The sequence below is a fragment of the Choristoneura fumiferana genome, chromosome 19, assembly GCF_025370935.1.
Source record: "Choristoneura fumiferana chromosome 19, NRCan_CFum_1, whole genome shotgun sequence".
Lineage (NCBI taxonomy): Eukaryota > Metazoa > Arthropoda > Insecta > Lepidoptera > Tortricidae > Choristoneura > Choristoneura fumiferana.
In genome coordinates this window covers 2,985,502-3,013,321 of record NC_133490.1, presented here as the reverse complement: position 1 = coordinate 3,013,321, position 27,820 = coordinate 2,985,502, and the positions used below count along the sequence as shown (strand labels likewise).

The following is a 27,820-nucleotide window of genomic DNA, read 5'->3' as shown; positions in this document are numbered from 1 at the left end:
GTGTTGAACGGTTAAATTTAATTAGTAATTTAGCCACGGGACTGTTATATTTTATTTATAATCGAGTTATACCTTTGTTAGAATAATCCGACGCTTGCATCTCGTTTTTGAGCGCGTAAATGTTTGGCTTGACGTCCTCGGAGGCGCTCAAGTCCTCAGCCTTCACGTCGTGCGAAGAGCTGCTGCCGTAGCCGTTCAACAGCGAAGGGCGACTGAAAAATACATTTTTGCTACAAAAAACTATTGACCATTTCCGTAGACCTTACTTACACTGTCAATCAATCTATGCATGGATGAAATTTGACTTGTAAGATATGACATTTTTTTCTACGGTGTAGAAAATGGTGAAATGAAATGAAAAAAACTTCATGCGAGGCGCACACATTACATACAAAAAATAATATAAAATCCATTTTTTTGTGTGTGCCCAAAATGGTCCCGCGTCAGCATAAATTACTCCTGGGGTCAGCGCTGGTCTTCCGGCGAGACCATTTTAAACAGTCAACAAGACCCTGTCGCGGTCTTAAGTCGCATTCACAATTTTATCTGTCGTGTTGTGTCGTGACGCAACAGAACGGTATCGGTTTCATATACATTTTATATGGTTGCGTTCACATTTATCTGATGCAGTGTGTTGGGACGGCTTGCGTTGTGTCGCATCAAAGCTATAGAGAGAGAGAGAGAGAGAGATCGAGAGACAGAGAGCATCACAATACAACACACACATTTATCTGTCGTGTTGTGTTGTGATTTAAATGTGAACGGAGCCATATAAAACGTATGAAACCGATACCGTTCTGATGCGTCACGACACAACACAATAGATAATGTGAATACTTTACGCGGCACTCTGAATGCAGCCGTTGAGTTTGCGTCGGGTAGCACCGTCTGGCGGCGAAGGTCTTATGTATGCACCTTGATGGAAAAACGGAGGTATGTGGGCTTCCATAAAAGTGGGCATACCAACTAAAAACCATAATGTCTAAGTTCCGCCATGGCCATTGAGTGTAGACATTACGGATGTATGTATGTATGTAAATACTTTATTGTACATAAAACACAAAAATAATACAAACAGAAAACAAAATAAAAGAGTACAAAAGCGAATTTATCCCTAAAAGGGAACTTTTCAAGCTAACCTAAACTGGAAAGGAAAACTCAAACATAGGCGAACAGTATTGTGAGATGTGTGAAGTGACTACCGAAACGTCTATTGCTGGCCACGGATGGAGCTCAACTCAGCGATATCGTGTGTAGGGTGGCACCTCTTAGCCTGATTAGGCACTTTTAGTCAACTTCCACGAGCTCGGTACAATAAAAAATAACGTAGAAGCGGAAATCGAAACCCGGACCGATCTCTGTCTGCCCAGGCTCTCTAAAAACTATTAAAAGGTATAATTTGACATAAAATACCTGTAATCATCGTGCGAGGAGGGATACTCCTCAGCGCCTTGCATCATGTGATCTTCACTGGACATGTATGACAAATTGCATTCTTCCATCATGCCCTGCAAAGACATCAATTAATTTAAAAAAAGTTCATTGTCAGAAAATAAATTTGGTAAATGTCTCATGTGTTGTTGTTGTCAAGAGTCATTGTATTGTATTTTATTGTATTGTGCTTTATTAAAAGAATGCACGGTTCCCGGGAATAGTGGCAATTGTCAAGAGATATACAAAAGTATGGAGGAGCACGATGGTGATGATTATGATGATGATGATCATGATGATGATGATGACGACGATCCGACCGATTTCGGCCATTATGACCACTTCGATTCCTATTTATTTGATTGGAGCACGATGATGATGATGATGATGCCCATGATGACGATCCGACCGATTTCAGCCATGGTGACCACTTCGATTCCTACTTATTTGATTGGAACACGATGATGATGATGATCATGATGATGATGACGACAATCCGACCGATTTCGGCCACGGTGACCACTTCGATTCCTAATTATTTGATTTGCGCTCATGGCTTGGATAACCGTAGGCAGCGCTCTACGCTACTTTCCCTGGCGTGAGGGGTGCCGTGCGCTGCTGCGGCTGCGGCGCAAACTAGCGCTGCCTACCCTAGAATTGACCCAATGCATGTCTATGTATAATACGTCCAACAGTGGACATCCTACGCCCAAAACGATGACGATAATGTACGAAAGTATGATATTCTTAAGGTTCATATCACTAAAGGTGAGCGACCATTATTTATTTTTATACGAATGTTGCAAGTGAAATAAAAGATTAAAAAAGCTAATACTCGTAGAGGGACAGGCGCTTACCTGGAGGTTCCGTTTGAGAGCTTCGCTGTAGCCATGAGGACTGGTCATCATGGGAGGGCTCTGTGCACCCATAAACCTGTCAAATTGACACTCAATGAAACACTGGCTCTTTCTCCCAAAGTAAAAGTAAAAGAACAAAAAATCAGTTACTAATGTCCAAATTTACATTAAACTTTTTTGAATGATTCTATTATTGAAAACCAAAATGTTAAAGTAAATAATAAGTTACCCCCGGCCACTTCAGACCTCTTCTTGTGTGATCATTAGTCACACATTACAATTTATACGAGTGTACAGGTGTGAATGTGTAAATTTGTGAAGTGTCGAATTTTGAATCTCAACGTCCAATTCGTCTGTGATAGTGATTCCGTGTTGATGTGTGTGAGTGTGTGAGAGAAAGATAAATAGAATAAAATATTGAAAGATAAAAAAGTTAATAAAATGCAAGCTGGTTAGAAAAGAGATAAAGATTAAAATACCATGCGACAAGAATGCATAAGCAAAGCGAAAGAAGCCGAGACAGACCTTATGCTACTACGAAATGGGGATAAACATGCTGATGAGATAATGGATATTAAAGAAGATAAAGATTTCTACAATCTTACTTGGGTATCCAACGACGATCCTTCGTTTACAATTCGTTTATAACATGCAGAATATCATCGGAATAAACATCGTTTTAATACTTATTTTTGTAATGGTATTCAATAAAATTAAAAAATATCGGAAATTACAGTAGCAACATATGGATTAAGCTAATTATTAGACAAGTCATATAATATCGTGATGTTAAAAACTATAGCAAAACAATCGGTTATAGCTTTGCACTCTAGGAGTCTAATAATTTTCGTATGTGCTAATATATCTTCATTTCATTTTGTATTATTGAAATTAAAGTATTTGCAAGTGATGTAAGAAATATCAGCACATACAATAATATATTTGGTTGAACTATATTATATCGGAACAATCACGTGTCTCTAGTAAAAGTAATATTCTAACATGACAGGTTAATTAATCTAAAGCTTTACAGTGAAACACTTTACATAATGATCATGAACATCAATCTAAATGGAAAATCAAAAATTATCGTACCATTATTATTAAAGATAATTTTCGAAAATTCCACAAGAATTCTAATGTTTTGGACGCGATCGCCCAACGATTTCACATTTTAATTATTGACATGAATAAATATAAAATACAGGCTTCCAGACCTTCACTAAAAATAGATTCAATCGCAGTTAATTTAATTTTGAATGATAGCTTTTTTCAAAATGAAGACAGCTCTGTTGATCCAGCAATTTTCAATGACTAAGATACTGAAGTAGTTAAGTCAGCCAGTAACAGGTGTAGTCACGGAGTAGGAAGGTTATTAAATGAACATCCGTAAAGTAGCACTTGATGCAATAAATTAGAATTTGGTGAAGCTTAAAAAATTGCTGAATCACAAAGAAAAAAGCTATCGCCTATCCCGTTCGTTGGACGGTCGCAGCTTGTATGCGGTCGCGTCCTTACTGTGGGGGCGCGGCATTGGGTCCCGGCGCCGGGTCGTACTTCCTCGGCCGGCCTCGGCTCAGGTGCCGACGCTTCACGAACTCAGCGTCGTCCACCATCCAGAAAGAGCCGAAGTCATCCTCGTATCGCACGAAACATTTGTGCAGAGACAGGTTCGTCCGGATTGCGTTCTACAAGTCAACCCGATTAGTAGCTGACATTATCGACATTGACCACCCGAGGGTGAGCAAAGCCATCTGAAAAAATGATTACTTAACACTTAAAATTAAGTATAACGCCCCCATCGAGCATTCAGTCAGCGATGGAAACGCGTCAGATCGTCGTGGAGAAACGATTGTCATGCAGGATGTCAAGAGACCCCGGGAGGAAATGACGGGAGCGAGGTTAATAGGCAAGCGAGAAACTGTTACCACCGTTGCGCTGAAACCCACAATCACACAAACAAACCCTAAATACGAATAAAATGTACATGATCTCACATTTCGTAGCCGTATAACCGATGAAGCTTCTAGCGATCCAAATGAATTAATAACAAAATCTTTAAATTTGCAAATCGGTTGTAATGCTACTTACAAAAATGATTTAAAATTAACTACACAAATAATTACAGATCCAAATCTGAAACGAGACAAAACGTTTATTTACACAAAAAGAGTTAAGTATCTCTAGGTTAGATAGAAAATATTTAGAAGATTAAAATGTTAGATTCCAAAAACTGTTGAGTGTTCCCAGTGCGTTTTGTGTTTCAAGTGTGAGAAACTGCGTTATGTGAACTGTGGTGTTTGTTGAAATTATTGTGAAGTGATTTTAGTGAAATGTAGCTTTCGATTATTTTGAAATGTCTTCCAAATTCATAAATGAGCTTGTCTTACGAATACTTCTAGCTTAGCTATGGCATCACTAGAAGTATTTAAGCCAGATAATAATATTAGGACATTGTGATCATATTTAGTGTATTGTGTCCTTGAAATGCAAACCTATGTTTGTTTTGTAATTTTCTTTCAAATATATAGAATACGGTATTTGACAACTCCTGATTTTGCCATATCTTAATATTATTATTAAAATATAGATATACAGATAGTGTTTAGCGAAGAGAAAATTTAAATCGGTTGAAAATTGGATTTATAGTGATTTTTTGAAAAATCTATATACCTGTCTCTTTCTCAAACGCTTTTCTCTATGCAGCAAGTATGGCGGTACTGGCGTGTGACTCACATGCCAGTATGTCTTTCTCTGTCTAATCTTGAATTTCAAACCTGTATAACTTTGTTATTTGTAAAGGTAGCTTAAAAATTGTTTTTCTATTCGATAACAGGCATTGTGTAGTTGTAATTTATAAAACATATACAAAATAGTCAAATACCGTATTTAACTTTAAATCTTAAATCTATTAGCAGTTGATAGACATCATTCAGTCAATTTCAATAACTGTTTTAATTTGAAAAGAGTATTCTAATTTCTGTATCGTATATTTGGTTTCTGAAATATAGTCTATTGAAGATTTGTGTAATTTCGTTGGAGGTGTATAGTGTAGTTGTAGTTCAGTGTAATTATATTATTTGTATTGTGTATTGTTGTTGTTGTGTATGTTTGCGGCATGACATTATTTATTTTATTTCTAATTTTCTCTTCTTTTGTGATTCATGATTTGTTCAGTACCTACCTAAGCGTTCTAAGACTTTCAGCTGTTCACAATAGGTTGTTTTTGGAACAAGAGTTTTTTAAGGAAGTGTGTTAGCGTTTCGGAAATTATGAGTTATTTGTGCAGTGTTATATTATAATTATTGTGATAATAAGAAATAATTCGAAAAACTCTGTGTAAAACTTAATCTTGTGGGTATTATATAGCATCCTGCGTCCGAGTCATTTGTAAAAGTGGAATAGCGTCTTGTCTAAAAGTGTACCCATCATGATCAAACGTATATAAATAATTACAAAAATAGGCGTTTTAATAATCGGAGTAAAAAATGAGAGTTTAAGTAGTAGAAGTGTACATGTCGAAGAACTCTATGTCAAAATATGCCTCAATTTTTAACGATTTCGAAGACATGACCATAATAAGATGTATCAGTGTCTATTTAAGCGGTTTATGTACATTTAGCATAAACATTTCTAAATGAGATCCTAATATCAATTTTGAGTCTAAAGTAGTTTTAAATAATATTAGTGTCTTCTTAGTGAGCTCTGTCAACGCATAACAGTCTATAACACTTACGTGTCTGATATATTTTATTATTTATTTATCCATGTGAGTCGGTGTTTTTTGTAGGATACAGTGTCAATTGTAGGTAATTTGCGAATGTGTAAAATTTCATGCCACAAAGTGTGTAACTGTAGTTTATAATAATTATTTTTGAATTGATGTTTTTCGCAATCGTGTATTAGTGTGCTTGTTGTTTGAGTTAAGTACTCGTATAATAGGTTAAGTATAATATCATCCATAGTACCAAACGTGTAAAAAATGGTTACTTTCTAAGTAACCCCAAAGAACCTCTCGTATCCGTGTCAGTGGTCTGTGTAACCGTGTATCCTGTGTATCGTTGTAATGGTCTGTTTAAATGTGTAATACACGAAGCATCGGTCATGAAGTCAGGGTCTGTTCCCGCGTGTAGCCATGAGTATAAAGGGCCGTTTATAAAATTCTACTTAAAATCATGTAACAGTGTCCAAATAGTCCAAATTAACATGTAACACACAGCAAAGCAGTGAAAGAGTCGGAAAATGTGCAGTTACCCTACATTTTGTGTCATTGTTTTTTGTAACCATGTATCAGAGTAAGTTGTCTGTAAAATGTAATAGTCCATAGGGCTCATTGTGTTCAGTGACGTTGATATTTATCCGAAGACGAAGTCTTCTGTTGTCATCAGTGTCAAAATCGTCAGTGTAATTTTATGCCAGTGACCTGTGTTGGTGTGTAGACGTAAAAACATTTAGAAATTAGAGACTAAGAATTAATCCCACGGAACCTTATGTATCTGTGTCAGTGATCTTTGTAACTGTGTATCCTTCCGTGTATATGTGTAGTGGTTAGTGTTTTTGTGTAATCGTGTATCGTCGTCCTGTATAACAAAGTAGTCTGTGTTACTGTGTATTGGTATGAGTGCTCTGTGTATCCTTGTAGTGGTCTGTGTAACTGTGTAATCGTGTATCGTCGTCCTATGTAACAAAGTCATCCATGTTACTGTGTATTGGTATGAGTGCTCTGTGTATCCGTGTAGTCTGTGTAACTGTGTAATCGTGTATCGTCGTCCTGTGTAACAAAGTCGTCCATGTTACAGTGTAATAGTATGAGTGCTCTGTGTATCCGTGTAGTCTGTGTAACTGTGTAATCCACAAAGAATTGGTCATGAAGCCGGGGTCCGTACCCCGCGTGTATGGGCGGCGGCGGCGCGTGCGCGGCCCTCTGCGGCCGCCGCTTGTAGAACTCCACTTCGTCGACGGTCCAGACCGCCCCTTTCACATTCTCGACTCGCATGAAGCACTTGTGGAGCGACAGGTTGTGACGCACTGCGTTCTGTTGTACTATACTAGTTTATATTTGGTCGCGGGTTATGACTATCTGATGACCATGGTTTATTGCTTTTTTTTTAATACAAAGGCAACTACGAGTATACAGGGATAGGTATCAAAATGTCGTCAAGGTCGCCACATTCTTCCTAATTGTCAAATTTATGGCATTATCTTCAGTCTACATAGGTCTTCAGAAAGAGATGCCTTGAGCTGTAGTTCCCACGTGGACACCGTGCAAATTGGGAACTTCAAGCACACACTTGAAATACTTTTCAGGTTAGCTTTTTAGGGGCATTTTTAGCGTGAAGCTGATAAATACGACAATCAGTAGTTTTGTATGATTTCGAAATATAGAGTAGATTGTGGCTATTTCACTTATTCATTCATTAATTTGTTCATTAGCTTTCTATTCCACATTATCGCGCTGCAGATAAACTTCTGCATGAAGCAATAAATCATCGTCATCAGTATTAAAACCTTAACATACCTAGGAATAACATTGATTTTATCAGTAAAGTCATCAATTTTTCAATTGAGCATAACATTAGCATTAATAAATAATTCCCAACGGAACCAACCACCAAACATTTAAAATTATTCTTCGTCAATGTGATTTTGTTGGAAACTATTTAGTAAACACATTTAATACTTACTTATAAAAAAAATATACTATACTTTTCCAAATACCTTTCTGTGAGACTCTTCATCAGGATATGAATAATTAATTAAATTCATTTTTGATTAGCTTCATATCATATCGTACAATCGTATAGTACAATTGCATTGTGATACGATTTTCACATTTCTTTGAGTTTTTTGAAGTAAGGCAAACGTACAGTCGCCGTGAGATATTTCGGAGCCGCCGAGGTGGTCAAAAATATCGGAACATGCACTTTATTTTCAAAGAATTAGAGTTCAAGTTTCGATACTTTTGATTACCTTAGCCGCTTCGAAACATCTGATGGCGATTGTGTCTCCCGCAACACTGGAGGTATTACAAATGCCTTGCCGACCTAAAGAGCTGAGATAAAAGCTACAACGTACCTTCCACGTGGCTGCGTTGCGGCGGAAGTAGCAGAAGGTGGTTTGGAACCAGTTGTAGATCTCGTTCAGCGTCAGCTGCTTATCTGGAGACTCTATGATGGACTGGAAATATAAAAAAAAACATTATTAACAACTTTACTTTTCATCATCATCATGATATCAGCCGTAGGCGTATCACTGTTGAACATAGGCCTCCCCCATAGATCTCCAGTTACTTCGGTTGGAAGCGTCCTGCACCCACCGGGAACCCGTTAATAAAGTCATCCGTGCATCTCGTTGGTGTGCGCTTGCAGATTCCCGATCTCGATTCGAAAACATTTCAGCCCCAACGGCCATCTGTTCCTATATGGCCAACCCACTACCACTTCAACGAGCCTAATTTTAGATACCAATTACCTAATAAGGTTTTCTGTCTGTCCATATTTCAAATCGCTCCGGTTATTAGAGGTAGGTCAAATTCAACTGATTTGAAAACAACTTACATGCACATAAATTACGAATATTAGAAGTTAAATATAAGTTTGTAAGAGCCTTAGTAAAACAGAGACATTGATTATTTGATGTTTGATAATGTTAGTTTAAAGGATGATGATGCGGCTTCATGAGAAGCTCTGACGTTACGCTATGACGTTGAAACCGAATTAGAAAAACAAAGACACACTTATGTCTAAGACAAATTAGATAGGCTAATTAACTAAAAGATTTAAAACGTTGAATCTGATAAGGAACCTTGCGGTCCAGACAAAAAAGACGAACTGCAAATATATGCAATTTTAATACATAATAATGTATACACATAAAAGAAGAAGCTGATTGAATGAATATAATATGACAAACTGACTGACTGACATTTCAACATCTGGGTTAAATGACGTTAAAATTTGCACACGTTTTCTTTTCTTTATTTAAGCGAGAGTTAAGATCGGGTTTTTGGAATTCTACTCCAAAAAAGGTAAAATATGGGATGGGATGACATGTTGCACAGTAGTTACGGAAACAAGAAGGAGAGAGTCAACTCTCATTTATTTCGGTGCGGATGAAGTCGCGGATAAAGGTAGTTAATAATTTTGATATACAAACCTGACGAATGAGCGAAGCGTATGTAAACGGAGGCCGCACATCAGCGGTCTTATAAAACTCGCGGTTGCGTTGAATCTCTGTAAAAAAAGTCCAAAATGTTAGTGACGTTGATGTAAAAAACATTGATAATATCCGAGTTATTTTTAATAAAATAGGTACAATAGACACCCTCACGGGAGAATCAATTTAGTTGAATTTGTCAAAAACAACGAAGATGCGTATACATTATAAAGAATAAACTGAAAAGAAGAAGCCGCAACAAAACGCATGCTTCAATCTTGCGTTCAGGCGTCAGCTGTTTTCAGAACAGAAAACTAAATAAATAATGATTACCTAAAGACTGAAATTGTAATACTGTTTTACCTTGTTGCACGTCTAATCCAGCTCGTTCGAGCATGTATGGCAGACCTTACAGACAGAAATGATCCTCATTCAATTTATAACAGTTAAATTTACTAACGTGTCCTTTTTTATGGAGGGAAAGGAGCATGAGATGTACAAATTGTATTTGTTGTGCATATAATTTCAATGAACAAAGATGTTGAAGGCATCAATGAATTTAAATGTCTAAGCTTGGATTTACATAAATAGATCCAGAATAATTCGATCAGTAACTAAGTGAATCTAAATGACCTCCGGCTAATATTTTTCATTTAAGGTGTCGTTATGTTTTGGATGTTTTGCATTTTTAATAACTAAAAAATGTAGTCAAACATTTGGTGATACCTTTTTGTAATGTTTCATCGATTAAACCTGTACTTCGGATCTAATTTGCAGTATTCTAAATGAGTCAGTACGGTGCGTATCCAGCCACAGAAATGACAACAACAATGCCAAATTTTGGTTTCTAGGGCGCATTGTTAAGGGACTTGTTGGGTGTAGGCACTTTTATAGCGTAAATAAGTGGGGGTTCTCTTGTAGACTTACCACCAGCTATAGTGACGCCTGATTTATCGGAGACACGACGTCGAACTGGGCCTGGAGATGCACCCTCATTGGTAGCTCCTGAAATAAGTACATTATTAATGTTACTATGGGTGAGAAACTTAAAAATCTCTCTTGCATGTAACTCGTAACGTGTGCCTATGGAGAAGTTGGGGTTTCAAATTAGAAAAACGATTTATTTAAGTTCCATAATAGTTTGTTCTGTTAGTGTTCAGAATCATCTTCTGTCTTTATACACCCCAATGCTGGGCATAGGCCTCCTATCAGATTGAGAGGGCTTTAGCTGTTTTCAGTATAAGCGAAGTGGGGGTTGAGAAAGTTACCACCAGGTCATACCCAGAAGTCAAAAGACTGGTGGAAGGTAAGGAATTTTTTGAGGGATAAGTTCGCCTTTGTACTATGTTTTATGTAATATTTTCATATGTTTTACGTACAATAAAGAGTTATGCAATACAATACAATACTTTCAGATTATGATGATGATAAAAATAAAGTTACCGTGCGAGTGCTTGGGCTGGCACGTGGTGTCCGGACAGTCCGGAGTCACCAGTTAGTACGACGATGACGATAATGATGATAATTATGGTGAATATGATGGTGATGGTAATGATGATAATGACGATAACAATAACGACATTGACGACTATGTTGATGTTGATGAGGATGATGATCATTTTGATGACTACGAAGACGACGACGACAATAACAATGATGTTGTTGTTTCTGTTGAAGATGATGACAATTATGACGGTGTTGTTGTTGGTGATATTACTATCACCATGATGCTGACAGTTACCGTGTGGGTGCTTGGGCGGGTGGTGGCCGGAGTCCCTGGCGGCGTGCAGATGGCGCATCATGGCGGCGAGGCGGTCGCGCTCGCGGCGCAGCTGCAGTTCCAGCTGCGCCACCACTTGCATCTGCACGCGCGCCTGCGCAGCAGACCGGTCGTCCAGGGTATGCGCCGCTTCCAGGTGCCTGTAGAAAGACAAATGGAAAGGGCTTATACTTGGTTTAATGGCCATCAAATCAACAGACCAAATGGTGCTTTCCTAAGCCAAAAGACGACAAATGAAAAGGGCTTATACTTGGAGGCCACCAACAGACCAATGATGGTGCCCCTTAAGCCAAAAGTTGCAACTTATCTAAAAAAAAAACAACATTTCCGTGTTATCAATACTACTGTACTGTAGTAGCTTAAGACATTCTGCATCACATGGTATGAATAACTCAAAAGTGATTTTGAGATAGCGCCCTTTTGCTGAAGAGGGCAGAATGACTCTCTTTCAGTCGTTGGTAGTTGGTAGTCATAGGCGGTGGTGATCATATCCTATCAGATAAACCGCATGTTCATATGCCTCCTGCCTTTTAACAGATATTAAGATTTTTCAAAAACGAAAATAGTGGCGCGAGGTGCCATCTATCGCAACTATCAGAAGTCAAGATCATGTAAATGTCAGGTCGATCTGAAGGTCTTACTTGAGGAATGCCGGGTAGTCATCGGCGAGCGCGTCGCAGCCCGGCCATTTGCAGACGCCGCGCCCGAACAGCGGGTGCTCCTCCATCTCGCTGCCCCACAGCATCAGACCTGCGTAATACCATCAGCATCAATCAGAAGACATCTACTGTTGAACAAAAGCCTCGCCTTTAGAACGCCACGAAGAATGCCCGCTACTATCGGGGTGGCGTCGGCGGCTTTGATAAGTATGCATCTATCCATATATTTCATATTTAGGCATTCTAAGTATTTGACATTTTGACGATCAGGGCCCCAAAGGACTCAAGCTCAAACGTTATCTTAGTGAAATAACAGTTTTATAGTTTCATGCTATTGAGTTTGCATGAGGTGCTGTGGTGGTCGTGTACCTCTGTGAGGGGTGGATAAGGGCACGTGAAATAATATTAAGCGACGTAGCGACAGATAAACCAGGTATACTTTTTGTTCGCTTCTTTTGTATATTTTTGAATAAATAAATATGATATGAAATAACCAAAACAGATTAGTTCCTTATCCTGAAGGTTTTATACCTACTTTCATGATTTTTATACACAACTTTTTCAACACCCGGGATTTATCACTTAACGAGTAATAATTTCCTCGACGTTCAGACAAGTTAATCCCTTAATAGTGCTTTTAAATGAGCATCTTGGTACCTACGTGAGACTTGATACTTTTTTGTAAGGGTGATCTTCATGCAACTTATTGAAGACCATGATAACATTCCCCAAAAATGGATTTTTTAATTAACTTTCATGAGCATTCAATTGAATTCCAGGATTCCAACTATGAGCAAAGACGGGTGAATGTTAGTTATAATAGCAGACCTGGTGGAGCATTGGGCGGTACGGAGAGCGGCCCGTGCATGAGGTACTGGCGCTGCACCGCTTGCAGCTGTTGCACGAGCTGCTGCTGCTGGGCGCCCAGCTGTGCGCCCAGGGATCCTGCGGGCATCATGCGTGATAAGTATTGGAACTTCTTCCAACACTTCACAACAGTGGTAGTGGGTGGAACTCTTCGGTAGCTACAGCGTTGGCATAGGCAGCCAGTAGTTTGCGCCGCATTACAACAGGGTAGGCAGCGCTAGTGCTGCCTGACCTGCTGCCTACTCAATGCACGCTATAGGTTATAAGTAAAAACAAAACAGGACTTAAAAAGAAAACATATTACTATCCGCAAGTGACGTGCGTCGCCTCTAAAAGCACTCGAGTCAGTTTTTATTGGCACGAATCAGAATTTCATCTTACCTATAAAGAGAATGAGACAAGGTGCGGGGTGAAAGACAGGATGGGCAATCAGAATTGAGAAAACTCTGAAAAATAGCCCGTTTTAGTATAAATTAGTTGAACTGCAATAGCCTCTGCTCTGGCGTCATCTGTTTTACCGGATAAATATCATTTGAGGATATTCAAGGCCAGAGTGACAAGGCTGTTACTGAATCAGTAGCTACGTCTTCGGATTCATCTGCATGTAGCATCATATGAGATAGTCAATTGCTGGTTAGTGTAAGAGTTAAAGAAGCTTACCAGGAGAAGCATCAGGAGGTGGAAGATGCGATTGTGACAACAGGTTCAGGTTAATCTGGTCTTGCAGCCGAGACTGCTCCAGTTGTCGCTTAGCTGCCTCCGAGGACATGTGCTATTGTGAAAAATTAAAAGAATAAATGAATGATAGCAGAATGAACGTTTCATTTCCGGATTCGAAGGGCAGCTACAAATAGTGACCTTTTTATGCCTTTATTTAGCTTCTCATCGTAAACAGTTACTCTCAGAAATCACTTAGAAGTTCATTCTGGCTAAAAGCTGACACAAGACCTCTAGAAAGAGTCTTCTCTCGTTTCCTTTTGGATGTAAAGTTGGTGGCACAGTCCATGTTTTATTAGCATCTGAATTTACAAACGCTGATCAAGCAATTTCAGTCAAAAAGCGGCACTAAGTTCTACTAAAAATGTTGCTGAAAAAGTATTTTTTCATGACCTACATGAAATAGGTACTGTTGGAATTGCGACTTCTTTTTAAGAGCTTAAAGCTGCAAGTGCTTTAAGCATGACGTGCATTGGGTCGATTCCAGGGTAGGCAGGTTAATAGTTTACGCCGCAGCAGCGCACCACCAGCACTGCCTGCCCTGCTGTCTACTCAATGCACGCCATGCTTTTGTAATAAAGACTTTTCTCACCTGCTTCTGCATCTGATGCTGGTGGAACAGCCTCTGCTTCATCAACGCTTGGAGCTGCGAGTGCTGGTCGAGGAGCTGCATCGCCAGTAGATCCGGCGCCACCAGCGGCAGCGGGGAGCGCGCGCCCGCGGCGCTGCCGGCTGGCGAGACCGGCGCGGGTGACGAATGGGCTGATCCCGCATTTGGGGACGTCGGGGCTGATGCCTGGGGAGATTAGGCGAATTAATAACGCTCAAAGTCGAAATCAAAGTCAAAATATCTTTATCCAGTTTTGGGTATAAGTATAACAAGCACTTTATAAATGTCCATAAACCTCCCACCAGTTCGGAAAACTCTACTCAAAACTATCGCTATAAAAACTTTTTTTTGCGGCCTGAGGTCATGCACCAAGGCTTATAAGAGTCACTCCGAATGCTACATTTTTTCATGCTTTTTTTCAGGACCGTTGCTGTTGATTGCTTCTACAATTGATCATAAAGAGGGGGGGAAGCGGAAGCATTTGGCAGCGGAGTACCTAGTACATACTTAATTACTGCTATAGGTAGAGTCATTCACGATGACGCGTGCCGTGGTTCTTATTACAATGTTATTAATGTCTAATTTTGATCTTTGCACTATCTAATGTAAGGGTCGTTCGGTTTGACCTCTTGAGTTTATCGATTTGCGGAATTAATTTGCGCCTTTGCGGTCATCGTTAAAGCTGAAATTCAATTGTAAGTTCCAAATAACTGCCAAGTTTTTTGATCCTCTTGATGAGAATCTAATTTTCAAAATTCTTCATACTAGGTATACTAATGAACTTTCTAAGTAATAATTTTGATCTCTCTTATGTGTTACGTCAACATTTGCCATTTTTTTACAATTTTACAAATTTGACCTTTAAAACTGAATGTGAAAATAACTCAAATTCGATTTACCAAAAAATTAATTACCAAATAGTTCTATTTCTATCTTTATGAGCCGCATGTCCAAGTTAACGGAAATCAAGAAAAAATAAGCTTTATTTATTACTATAAAATGAAGGTATTTACCCGTGCGAGAGCGAGAGGCTCATGGTCCCTCGGGGGCGAGGCGCGGCGCGGGGGCGAGCTGCGCCGGCGCCGCCGCGCCGCTTCGCCGCCCCACCTGCCGGACTCCTCTCTGCGAAAACATAATCTTGTCCAGTCTAACACACTAGAAACACAAGAACTAAATAGAACCACAGTACAGAAAAAAGGATCAGTATAACGTCTCAGCAGCGTCCTTGATATACTCGTAATTACTTACGCCGGCTATAGGGCCGCCGACTAACTGTCACTCTTCAGTACAGTCACCAGCACCAATATCTGACACAACAAGCGTGCATAAATATCTGATACGACTCTATTTCTAGAGCCGGAAGGAGGTGTCAGATATTTTTGCACGCTCCGCTGTGGCAGATATTAATGCTGGTGACTGTACAATGTCTTCAGTGTTTGATAATGTCACATGAAATTTAAAATAGGGGAAGGATTAGGAGCTTTAGAAAGTTATGGAAGGAATGGACTAAGTAGTGTTTACTTAACAAAAATGCATTTTACGTTATTTTAACAAAACCTATTATGTCTAAGACAAGGCATTCGAAATTTTTTGCAGTTTATTTTGCGATATTGTAAGCAAAGTACTTGACATACGCAAATGATATTTTAATATGTTATTTTTCATTATATATTCTAACGAACTAGGAGAGGATAACACGATTAGAGACAATTTGCTCGATAGATTTTTATTCCAAAGAAAGGTCTATTTCGTTTCTTTTTATGCTAATTATTCCGAAACTATAAGTACAAACACTTCGAAATTTCCAGAAACTGTAGAAATGTTACGATGAAAATAATAAATGTTATGTTCAAGACTTTCAAAGAAGTTTTAATCACTGGCTAATAATTATCTCATTAACAGGGTGTTTTGACGCACCAAAGTTTATTCTCTAATAATCTCCAAAAGTAACATAAACTTTTAAATATTTTATACTTAAGTCTACTCCTAGAGATACGTACTATCTGCTGTAAAAATATTGGTACCTAATTTGTTAGCACCTTATATAAGCGTCAGCGAAGTTCGAATTTTGCACTTAGTATAAGTATAGGGCCTGCCGAAACCAAATCCGAAACCGAAATTTCGGTCGGACATTATTATTCTCTTGTCAATATACTTGAAGAGCTGACGTGTCGCACTGACGCAGCCGTTTTACCTGTCCAAACAGCGGTCCAGCTCGAAGGAGTTGAGTAGCGGCGGCTTCGCGGCGCCCCCCGGGGTAGAGTTCAGTGCCGGCTCGGGACCCTGCAGACAAACAGACACACATTATCATCACCATCATCATCATTTTCATTATCAGGGTGGATCAAATATTTCTTGTTAGTAGATAGGTACAGAAATGTTGTATTACATTATACTAACATGCTTATTAGATGACCAATTTATTTATTATAGAAGGGGCTTAACCACAAAAAGACATGTTTGGTAATTTTTCATCCTATAAACTTACAGTTAAAGAGTGACTGATTAGACCGTAACTATAGCAACGAGTTGCAAGAAAAAGTTGTTCGACCCACCATGATCATCAGCCTATGGCAGTTATTCCCAACCTTTTCTTGACCTTTTACATATTTCGTTTAATTCTATGCCAATTTTTGTAATTTAAATTTATTTTTTCCCTTTGTTAACTGTAGGTATTTTTGTAATACTCGTATGTAAGACTTGTTCTAGTGCATAATTTATTTGTGTCAATGGAATAAAGAGATATGACTATGACTATGACCAGGGACCACTTTTTTTTCTTTGTTGTTGGCAGGGACCATTACGTACAAGAAAAATAAAGTGAACCAATCTGAAAATAAACTAATTAATGGGCCGCGAAATTTGAAAGCATTTGCGAACCATATTTTGGTTCCTGCGGACCACTGGTGGTAAACGGATCACTTGGTTGGGAACCATTGGCCTATAGCAATCAACTGCTGAGGGCCACACAATGCGACACCTGAAATTTACGCATAATAAGACGAAATGAAAAATAAGTATCTAAAAAAATTAAGTTAAGTAAACGGTTTTATTGAAAATAAAAACAATAATGATGTAGATAATTCAAAAAATCTTATTTTTCATTTTCAAGTTTTTATTTTTGTGCCTGCGACCATCTTAGATTTGATTTTAATTGGTCATATTTGTATTCCACCAGACAAGCCCTTAACTATATTTAGGGGGTTTTGAAAATAATATGTACTATAATAATAATAATAATATTTTTTATTGTTATAACTGTGTCGTTTACAAGTATAGTCTGAGGCCTCCTAGTAGGTAAATAGGTTACCTGTAGCAGGAGACCCCGCTCTTCCAAAAAGTAGATTTTTTTAAATTACAGTCTACGCTCGTAACAATAATTAGGAACTTATACTTAATAAGCTAGACCTAGGTACTTAAAAAAAAAACTAAAGTGTGTGTGTGTGTGTATGTGTGTGTGAATGTTTCCTTGTGTGTTTGCACATGTGAATATCTAGCTTTACATTGCAAGAACCATACTACTCATGCAACACACAAAATCGCCGTTTTGTTCTTATGATTATAGAAGAAAGCTCTGTTTTTATCATCAAGATAGCCTGTTGCCCGCGACTCCGTCCGCGTAGAATCCATTTATCGCTATCCCGCGGGAACTGCAATTTTCCGGGATAAAAACTATCCTATTTCCTGCCCCGGTACTCACGCTATGTATTCCATCTAAATCAGTTTAGGCGTGAAAAGCCAACAAACAGACTGTTTACAAACTTTCGCGTTTCTAATTTACTAGTGGGAAGTGGAATAAGTCAAATCTACTTAAAATCAATTCAGTAGAGTCATGAACTCCCGCCACCTCGCCCCAACATGATGTCAGATTGTTTACATTATTTCGTTTACACAATATGTACGTCATGTCGCAGAATTATAAACATTAGATGTAACACTATATTATATATTTACAAAGGAATATACAGTGAGCACCTTATAGTTTAGAAGGATGATGCGGTTTTGTAATTTGTCACCGATTTTTTTTCCTAAATTAGATTCATTTCATTTCAACTAAAGCGCTATGTAAATAAATATCATAAATATCATGGTCATGGTACACTTGACACCAATTAGGCTAGTCCAAAACTAAGCAAAACTTGTACTATGGATACTAGGCAACGAATAAATATACTTATATAGATAAATAGATACTTAAAAACATATTAAACATCCAAGACACGAGAACAAACATTCATATTATTCATACAAATATCTGCCCCGCCAGGGAATCGAACACAGGACCTCAAGCTTCGTAGTCAGGTTCTCTAACCACTTGGCCAACCTTCCACTTGGCAAATTTCAATTAAAGTTTCGGGAATAAATTCGAAGAACTCATTGGTCATCATGATCATCATTATTTCAGCCGTAGGACGTCCACTGTTGGACATAGGCCTCCCCCATACCCCAGAACCCCATAACACTGCTTTAAACCAGGCCACCACGGCGACAAAACTAAAACTATATCTAATCGTTCCGACGCACAGCCTGTATAAGTTGACGGTATAAAAAATAGCACATGTTATTATAACTAGCCAATAGCCGTGTAAACATATTTGCCATATGACCTCACCCAACACCGTACGAGATGTTTCACAAAACATAGCTATGTCAACAGCGTACAAGTGGCCAGCTAGCGCTATGATATATAACATAACATAACTAATTTTAACGGCTATAGCATATTGAATATTGCGTTGAACCAAAAACCCAACGGTTAGTTAAATTATGATATAAAAAAGCTAGAGCGCCGGCTCATATTCAATAATAATAATAAATAAAAAAAAGAAAGACAATATAAAGCAGGATAATTATGAGTTTACATACATAAAAAAGAACTAACCCAAGATAGCTTAACTAACTGTAACAATGAAAATTATAAAAAGAATACCCCGTCTAAAAGATCTGCCTGTGGCAGGGTTCCCATGACGCTGGCCGCATTACCCCTTAAATAAAATATCCTGGTCAATTGACCTAGTCCAAAACGACGCTAAGCTATGGGTATACTTACATAGATAAATACATACTTAAACACATATCAAACTTAAATACATATTAAAGTATGGAAGAGATCGCTATGAAGCGATAAGGCCGCCTATTGCTTACCTCAGAAAGTCTCTGTGTATATACCTGTTTTTCTGTACTGCTTGCTGTGTATTGGTGTGCAGTAAAGAGTTATTGTATTGTATTGTATTGTATTTCTGACGCTACCTCTAAATCGGTCTAATCGTTCTTGAGATAGATGGAAAAATTCGTTAGCGCACAAATAAACAACCTCTCGCTTTAAAGGTTGCCTTCTCCGTTCGGTCGTGGGCATAACTGATTAGATCAACAACAAAGAACCTACTATTTTGCTTTTCATAGTTAATCCAGGAATATTAATGATTATTGGCTTCCTTTTAAATACGGAACTGGCTATAAAGAAAGAAAGAAAGAAAAAAAAACATTTATTCGTGACATTTTTACAAATAAAAGAAAAAAAGGAAATAAATTTTGTCACGAAATGGTCCCAACTCAGCATGATGTCAACCTTGCGGCCGACGCTGGTCTTCCGTTGGAACCATTTAGGAGTTAAAAGTATACATCAACAGTGAACACGACAACTAAAACAATTTTTTCGCAATACACAAATAATAATAAATAATAATGAATATAGTTCAAAAAGCACATTTTAATTTAAAATGTAAGCTGCGTATTATAGCTCTATATAGATAAGAGATTCTCAAACTTTTTTGACGACCAGCTTTAATGGAAAACTAAATATTTCCCAAAGCCCTGAAACAGCGAATGAGGATCGACATTTTATTGGATGTTAAATAATAATATAATAAGTGATAATGATAACGTGTTTATTATTTAATGTACTTATGATAAATTGATATTTAACAGTGGTTTTTATTTAGCAGTGGGTCAGGAGACCCACTTGCTCGTTTGCCACCCAGTCGAATAAAAAAAAAACATATTATTATTATGAATGTCGTTTCTTTGGGCTAGAATAAAAAATATTTTGTAGAGATAGTTTATGGGCCAGAGAGTGACATAGGCTACTTTTTGTCCCGGAAAAATGCACAGTTCCCGAGAGAACAGCGCGCGATAACCGGATTCCACGCGTTCGACGCCGCGGGCAAAAGCTAGTTCTCTATAATAAGTCTTCGTTTTACTATGTGTATCTATCTTTATCTTTAAAACTACCCAAGCCTATTTGAAATGTATGCCATACGGTTAAATGCCTAAATAAATGTATGGTCAAAACCTTTGCGGATTCCCGGGACTTGGCGGAGCATAGTTTGAGAATCTCTACTCTAGTTTAATTAAAGATGATAACAAACCTACCCGATTTATTTTACAGACGGCGACTAACTTTTGCGACGTGAAAGAACCGTTGGTCCTGATTGGAATAGTAAATCTAGAAGAGTTAAACAAACCGGCTCGAAAATCTTCAAGTGCAGGGGAGCTACTACGACATTCGGAAATCGAAGCTCGTATCGTACCGTCCCTCTCGCTCTCGTATTAAATAGTATAAGTGTCAGAGGGACCGCACGACACGAACTTCGAGTTTCGAGTTTCGTAGTAGCCCTGCTGTATTCTTGCAGCTCCTCCACTTTCACACTGTATGAAAAGAAGTTTTTTTAATCTTCTAATTCTATGTGTTTTACGAATAAAGAAAGAAAGAAAGAAAGAAGACATTTATTCACTAATACGGAAGACACACAAATACAATAAAATTTACACAATTACACACAAATAAACAAAAAAAAATACATGAAAACACATAAAATAGTAACATAATACACAATTTTGTGTATAATACAAGTATGTATCTTGTATCATCATTATCATCATGTCAGCCGAAAGACGTCCACTGCTGGACATAGGCCTCCCCCAAGGCTCTCCACTCAGACCGGTCTTGTGCTTTCCGCATCCACCGCGACAAGTATGTGTATCTATTTACTTATTTATAATAGAATAGTAGGATAAAACAGAAAACAGTAAATTATAATTTAATTTAAATTAAATTTAAAAATGGCCTATCTATTTAAGTATGTTTATCCGTTGCCTAGTACCCAATAACCATAACACAAGCTTTGCTTACTCTGGGACTGGGTCAATTGGTGTCAAGTGTCCCGTGATATTTATTATCTATTACTATTCATAATGAATTACATATATACAAAGTTGACTACATAATCCGCAGCGGAAGCCTCTTTAATTCTGCGTCTCTTTTCAACTTAAATAATCATCGTTACATCATGCCAAACATTAAATTCCTTATTTACCGAAGCCGCTATCGCGTACATAGAACAATAATCTGCCCATACGTGCCGTATGTACAAACACTTTATTTATACTAACAAATACTGACGAGGCGTTATTTTGTTTGTTCGTCAGTCACGCGTCAAAAACACGTGACTTAACGCGATTTTATGAAACGATTTCGTTCTTTTTGATTCCAGAAAATGATGGACGAAATGGATTGTTCACTCCATGTAATTGTAACCTGGACTTGAATTAAGTTTGCATAATAATTCTCTGCGCTATACAGTATGTAACAGAACAAAAGGCAAAGCTGATACCTGGCTGATGGTAAAGTATAGTTGTTGTAATAACATACTTTTTATTAACTTTTAGTTGCTTTTTTAATTTGCTCAATCTCAACATGACTTTAGGTCCTCTTATTTGCAGTCGGTTAAAGATTCTTGTAACATCCTGTATAACAGTATGACGCTGTTTTTTAACGTAAACAAACTAATCAAAACCAATCCACATATCAGATTACTGCAATTTCAACTATGACCGCACTACCACACTACTGCCTACAGTACGATAAACACTAACCACTTTCTGTAATATCGTTATCTGTTTATTACATTATTATTCATTAAGTAAGTATATGGATTTCGCATAACATTGTAGTTTACTTTGACCAAACTTTGACATGTTAGATTTGTCACCTTGTTAAAGCCTTGTTATTGTTATTTTGAAAGAGGTAAGTTTAAATCACTTATTTGGACTTTTTTCTTTAAATCATAGAGTATTAGTACCATAGACAAACTTTAAATTGAAACTTCAAGTCGAGGTTTGACATTCGTGTGTCAGATAAAATCTACAGAAATTTAATCAAAAAATACTGATAATGCCTTTATACTGATGAAGCCGTGGTGGCCTAGTGGTTTGACCTATCGCCTCTCAAGCAGAGGGTCGTGGGTTCAAACCCCGGCTCGCACATCTGAGTTTTTCGAAATTCATGTGCGGAATTACATTTGAAATTTACCAAGAGCTTTGCGGTGAAGGAAAACATCGTGAGGAAACCTGCACAAACCTGCGAAGCAATTCAATGGTGCGTGTGAAGTTCCCAATCCGCACTGGGCCCGCGTGGGAACTTATGGCCCAAGCCCTCTTGTTCTGAGAGGAGGCCTCTGCCCTGCAGTGGGACGTATATAGGCTGGAATGGATGGATGGATGAATGCCTTTAAACTTTTCTGCGGAGGAACTTATGGATGTGGTCCTTGTGTAGGAGTAACGGGAATGCCTCTCTTCGTCTGTACGCGGAGAGCTTTCCCGCACGAAGGCAACTCAAAAACGCCCGTGTGATCGTCAATGCGATTTATCCATCTACGAAAAAGAACCCGCCGGTGACGATTAACCGAGAAGGGCCTCGACGACTTCATGTGAGAGAGGAAGAGCAGGTTTGGACCATTTTCACAACCAACCGGGTTCTAGAGACGTGCAGGACGCATTTTAGGCTTAACTTATCAGCTAACATTTATGTCATTTTATTATTTGTCATTGATAAGATTGTAAATAAATAATACAGGAGGTTATAAAATAATGGTTTATTTTTTATTTTTTTCACTACCACAAAAAGATGCTAAATTTCCATAAGCCAGGCACCATAATCATATTTGTGGTCTAAACATTAATGGGTATCTTTCTTTGCGTTTCGTTCTGATACATACTGTATACTATATGTATAATATGTAGTATTTCATTCTTTAAATTTTCCGGGGTGAAGGTCTGGAAATCTGTAGGTAATACAGGGGTTCACTAATGACAAACCAAAACATTTTTTTACAAATGATTCGTTACACAAAAGTTTCATTTGGCCAAATGCATTTTATTCAGAAACGTAAATGTTTCGAGTATTATATACGACGAATCTAACCAAATCTATAGGGTTCTACACAATGGTCTTGAAATAAATTCTGAATAAATAGTTCACAGTTTCAGAATAATATGCATTTTGCCAAATAAAACATTTGCGAAATGAATCATTTAAAAAAAAACACCGTAATATAGGTCTACCTAGTTTGAACTTCAGTCCCTCGCAAAGGGTACCTACTTAAAAGTAGTGCACCGTAAGAAATTATTACTGTACTTCTGTTGGGTGATAATGAACGATCTTTATTTTACTGTAAGTATTTTTTTTTTCAAAATATATCACGTTGAGTTTGTGACGGTTTATCTTCTACCTATATACAGAGCTTTTTTCCGAATAGATTTTTTAACGGTCGTAGTGCTTGTATTTTAATTACCTACATCGTAATGCTCATTAACGTTCTATAAAAAAAAACACCTATGGAATTTTTGGCTTGTATCCCAATCCCGTGGGATATCGGGGTAAAAGGTAGCTTATGTGTTATTCCAGAGGATTCAGCTACACATCCCTATACCAAATCGATATCTTAGTTTATGTATCTTTGTTTATAATTAATGCCGAATAAACATTTTCTTTCTTTTTTTCAAATTTCGTTTAGCTGTTTTAGCGTGAAGGAACACAACACACATACTCAGAAACTTTCTCATTTATTAAAAGCATACACAATGAAATTTAAAACACAGCAGAGAATATACAGTGCTTGTAAATACACGCAAGGATACATCTGTAATAAAATACAGCCCTTTCTTCAAAACTGTTGATATTATTATAGAATGTTTTGTTTTCATCCCATCCCAGTTTTACAAACAAACATAACATGCAACAATAAAGGTTCGTAGACGATTTTATTTTCATTATTTATATTTATACTTTAATAACAGGGTTCGTTTGTTGCGAAAAACAATACATGTTTGGGACAATATTGCCCTGGTTTGTTTAGGGCAATGAAAATATTATGTGTACCATCAGCCAAATAAGTGGTCTATCAATTTTTAAACACGTCCCTATATAATGAATACTTACGTGGCTAAAGTCGAACTTTCAAGTTGACAGACACGTCTATTGGCATTAAGTATTGTTTTATGACATGCCGTGGCGGCCTAATGGTTTGACCCATCGCCTCTCAAGCAGAGGGTCGTGGGTTCAAACCCCGGCTCGCACCTCTGAGTTTTTCGAAATTCATGTGCGGAGTTACATTTGAAATTTACCACGAGCTTTGCGGTGAAGGAAAACATCGTGAGGAAACCTGCACAAACCTGCGAAGCAATTCAATGGTGTGTGTGAAGTTCCCAATCCGCACTGGGCCCGCGTGGGAACTATGGCCCAAGCCCTCTCATTCTGAGGGGAGGCCTGTGCCCTGCAGTGGGACGTATATAGGCTGGGATGATGAAACGATTATCAGTTTTAGGGCGGTAGACCACATCCTGTATTTCTTTTATTATTATTTTTTGTATTTTTTTTTCTTTAATGTATAATATAGTTTTTAAATATTTATTTGTAATTATATTTTATGAAAAATGACTTTCTGCCAAGTTTCTTGCGGCGCATTCTTCTTGGCAATGATGTCTTTCCGAAAGCGCTGGTAGTTTAAAAAAATGACGTTAAAAGTGCCCATTGCGGCCTATTTACTGAATAAATCATTTGAATTTTGAATTTTGAATTTATGGCAGAGCACATACGAGTACAAGAATGATAAAGCTGTTCATAAAATTGTGTAATTTACTTGCAACTTTTGCTTATAAGTAAGTTTAAGTTATATAGGTCCACTTACAAAAAGTGCCTTGGTACCTACTTAATATTAAAGAATACCCAACTTAGGTACCTAGCGAAACGGAAGTATTTATACAAGCTGGCAACTTTATTCCAATTATCATAATCCTTCTTCTTATGGTAATTGGAATGTGAAAACGGGCCAAGAGCGTGTCGGACACGCCCAAGATAGGGTTCCATAGCCATTACAAAAAAATCAAGTAATTATATTAGAAATATGATTTAAGATTTATTTTAATTGAAAACAGGTTTTCTAGCGATGGCTCTTAGACATGTTTTATCAAAATCGGTTCAGCCGCTTTTGAGATATTGAACTTTGAAGTGACAAAGTCGGGGGTTTTCCAACTTTTTACAGTGTGGGGGTGGAGGAACTGCATGAACAAGCATATCTTACACTAGCGCCCGCCCCGGCTCCGTACGGGTACAGTATTCAAAATAACCCTCCTTTGGACAGTTCAGGTAAAGAGGTCTCCGTGCTGGCAGACTCTAGTTTGCACGGGCAAAATTTTCAAAAACCTGGCCAAGCGCGAGTCGGGCTTACACAGGAAGGGTTCTGTACCTTTATTTATACAACATTAAGCATTAGCGAGAAACGGCAAAAAATCACGATTGTTGTATGGCAGCCAAATAAAAAAAAGCCAAATGCATCAAAGTCAAAGTCAAAATATCTTTATTCAATTAAGGCTATAACACTTATGAATGTCAAAAAAAATCTACCACCGGTTCGGAAAAACCTCTGTTGAGAAGAATCCGGCTAGAAACTCAACGAGGTATATATTTTTTTTTAAAACAGATTTACAATATTATGAAATGTTTGTTTGTTTGTTTGTTTATACTCTTTATTGTACAAAAAGGATATCTATACCTACATCACGAGTATTTAACGCAACTTTATTTTTAACACATTTTTTGGTTTCATTGATATTTTTAAATTCATAATACCTTTTCAATGGAACGTCCGATTCGAATAATTCAAAAAGTTTTCTACATATTTTGAAACAGTCTTGAACATGAAATGATTTATAAAAAGGTATGAATAAAATGGTCTAATTTTAGTCGGCATTTCTATAAACTTTTAAACTGTAAAAAAGTAGTTATAGTGATATAACTACAATAGTTGGTAATACGTAAGTACTTATGGAGTTTTTTTTTGTACATACTGATATATTCTTTTAAATTGTTCATTACCTTACACATCATAACATTTTTTTGTTCTATTTGTAATATTCCGCAGTGCATGCGATGAAAGACATTAATTTTATGACTATTTTTTTACACCTTGGGTTACATTATTGAAGTTTAAGTACGGATCCCTATTTTTTTTTAAATATAATATAGCCTATATCACTCGGACATAGTGTAGCTTCCCAACGGTGAAAGACTTTTTTTAATTGGTTCAGGAGTTTCGGAACCTATTCAATGCAAACAAACAATCAAATCTTTCCTCTTTATAATATTATTATTAGTATAGATTAGTATAAATATATATAGATACACGTAGCTATCATAAGGTCGCGGGTGTCCATGGAAATTATTTTATTCCATTTTAACTTATCTAAATAGCCACTAGGATAAGAGTAAAAAGAAATCTTCCCGAGTGTGTATGGAATTTTTAAGGGTTCATGTAACAAAAAAAAAATTGCTTGCATGAAGTCTATTCATTTCACATAATGAACTTATTAAATAAAATTGAAATTTGGTATGAAGGTAGCTGTTATGTGACCAATAAGAAATGTTTAAAAAACTTAATTTTAAATATCCGTCTGCTTATGTCAGTAACCATTTGAAATTACCCCACACTACGTACAGTCGAGTTCATAAACTTGTGAGCAGAAATTTAATCAAAAATATCTGAACACGCTTCTACGCCGTTAACAATAGAGTCGTGTTCAGATATTTTTGATCAAAATTTTGGTCACAAGTTTATGAACTCGACTGTACATTTTGCTTACAAGAGGGGCTCTGCTAACACCGTATATTCATAGATACCTATAAATATTGGACGAAACCCTCAGTGCGCGAGTCCGACTCGCATATGGCTAGTTTTTTTGAGAATTCAAAGCCTTTTCTAATACTATCTGGATTCATTGAACACTTACCTGTCTCACTGCATACAGCATCGCTATATCTTCCGTCTTCTTCCCGCGCAGATCAATAAATTATCTTCTCCCTTGCTCCCACCACACTCGCCGTTTAATCGACTTTTTCTTAATTAAAGTTAACTATCAGTCGCGTCATTTTTTTTTAATTACAACTAATTAATTTAGTTTGGTTCTTTTATGCTATGAATTCGTTTTCATTTTGTTTATTCTGCAACACTTTTTTATTGATTGATTGGTAGCTGTCCCAAAAACTAAAGTATATCAAAATTAAAAAAAAATACGAAAAAAAATCTGCTGTGAGTGTTTTTTTTTTAAGTAATTGCTCAAGCGATAACGTCAACAATACGTGTAATGATAATTTCAAATGTTTTTGAATAGAAAGCAATACTTAATAATAGGTAATATAATCTATTTAATACGTATTTTGCCAACGTAATATTTTCAAAAGGTTTAACAATCTGACAATCACGTACAAATAAATAATCATACCTTTAACAAACTCTAAACATCTAATCAAGTAATTTATGACAAGCAAATCGTCTACATAAATTATTTCAAAGTCATATAAAGTGATTTCACGTTGGTATATTTCACTCCCTGAAAAGCGGCAGGCGGAACCCCTGTAGAGCGCCAGCCAATCACAGGCCGCCGCTGAAAAGAGACACGCCCACCCGCT

The 27,820-nt window shown here is 37.4% G+C and overlaps 1 protein-coding gene across 1 annotated transcript in view; it reads right to left on the bottom strand.

Moving 5' to 3' along the window:
- Positions 1-55: 55 nt before the first annotated feature.
- The window catches only part of LOC141438595 (uncharacterized), a 120,558-nt gene continuing 92,793 nt past the window's right edge, over positions 56-27,820 (bottom strand). The window contains exons 4-18 of the mRNA XM_074102461.1: positions 16,271-16,359; positions 15,090-15,198; positions 14,059-14,262; positions 13,410-13,521; positions 12,711-12,827; positions 11,865-11,973; positions 11,185-11,363; positions 10,371-10,448; positions 9,807-9,851; positions 9,444-9,520; positions 8,364-8,465; positions 3,807-3,976; positions 2,289-2,364; positions 1,414-1,508; positions 56-212 (exon numbers count right to left, since the gene is read on the bottom strand). Coding sequence (XP_073958562.1) covers positions 56-212; positions 1,414-1,508; positions 2,289-2,364; positions 3,807-3,976; positions 8,364-8,465; positions 9,444-9,520; positions 9,807-9,851; positions 10,371-10,448; positions 11,185-11,363; positions 11,865-11,973; positions 12,711-12,827; positions 13,410-13,521; positions 14,059-14,262; positions 15,090-15,198; positions 16,271-16,359 — 1,719 coding nt within the window. The remainder of the gene's footprint in view (positions 213-1,413; positions 1,509-2,288; positions 2,365-3,806; positions 3,977-8,363; positions 8,466-9,443; positions 9,521-9,806; positions 9,852-10,370; positions 10,449-11,184; positions 11,364-11,864; positions 11,974-12,710; positions 12,828-13,409; positions 13,522-14,058; positions 14,263-15,089; positions 15,199-16,270; positions 16,360-27,820) is intronic.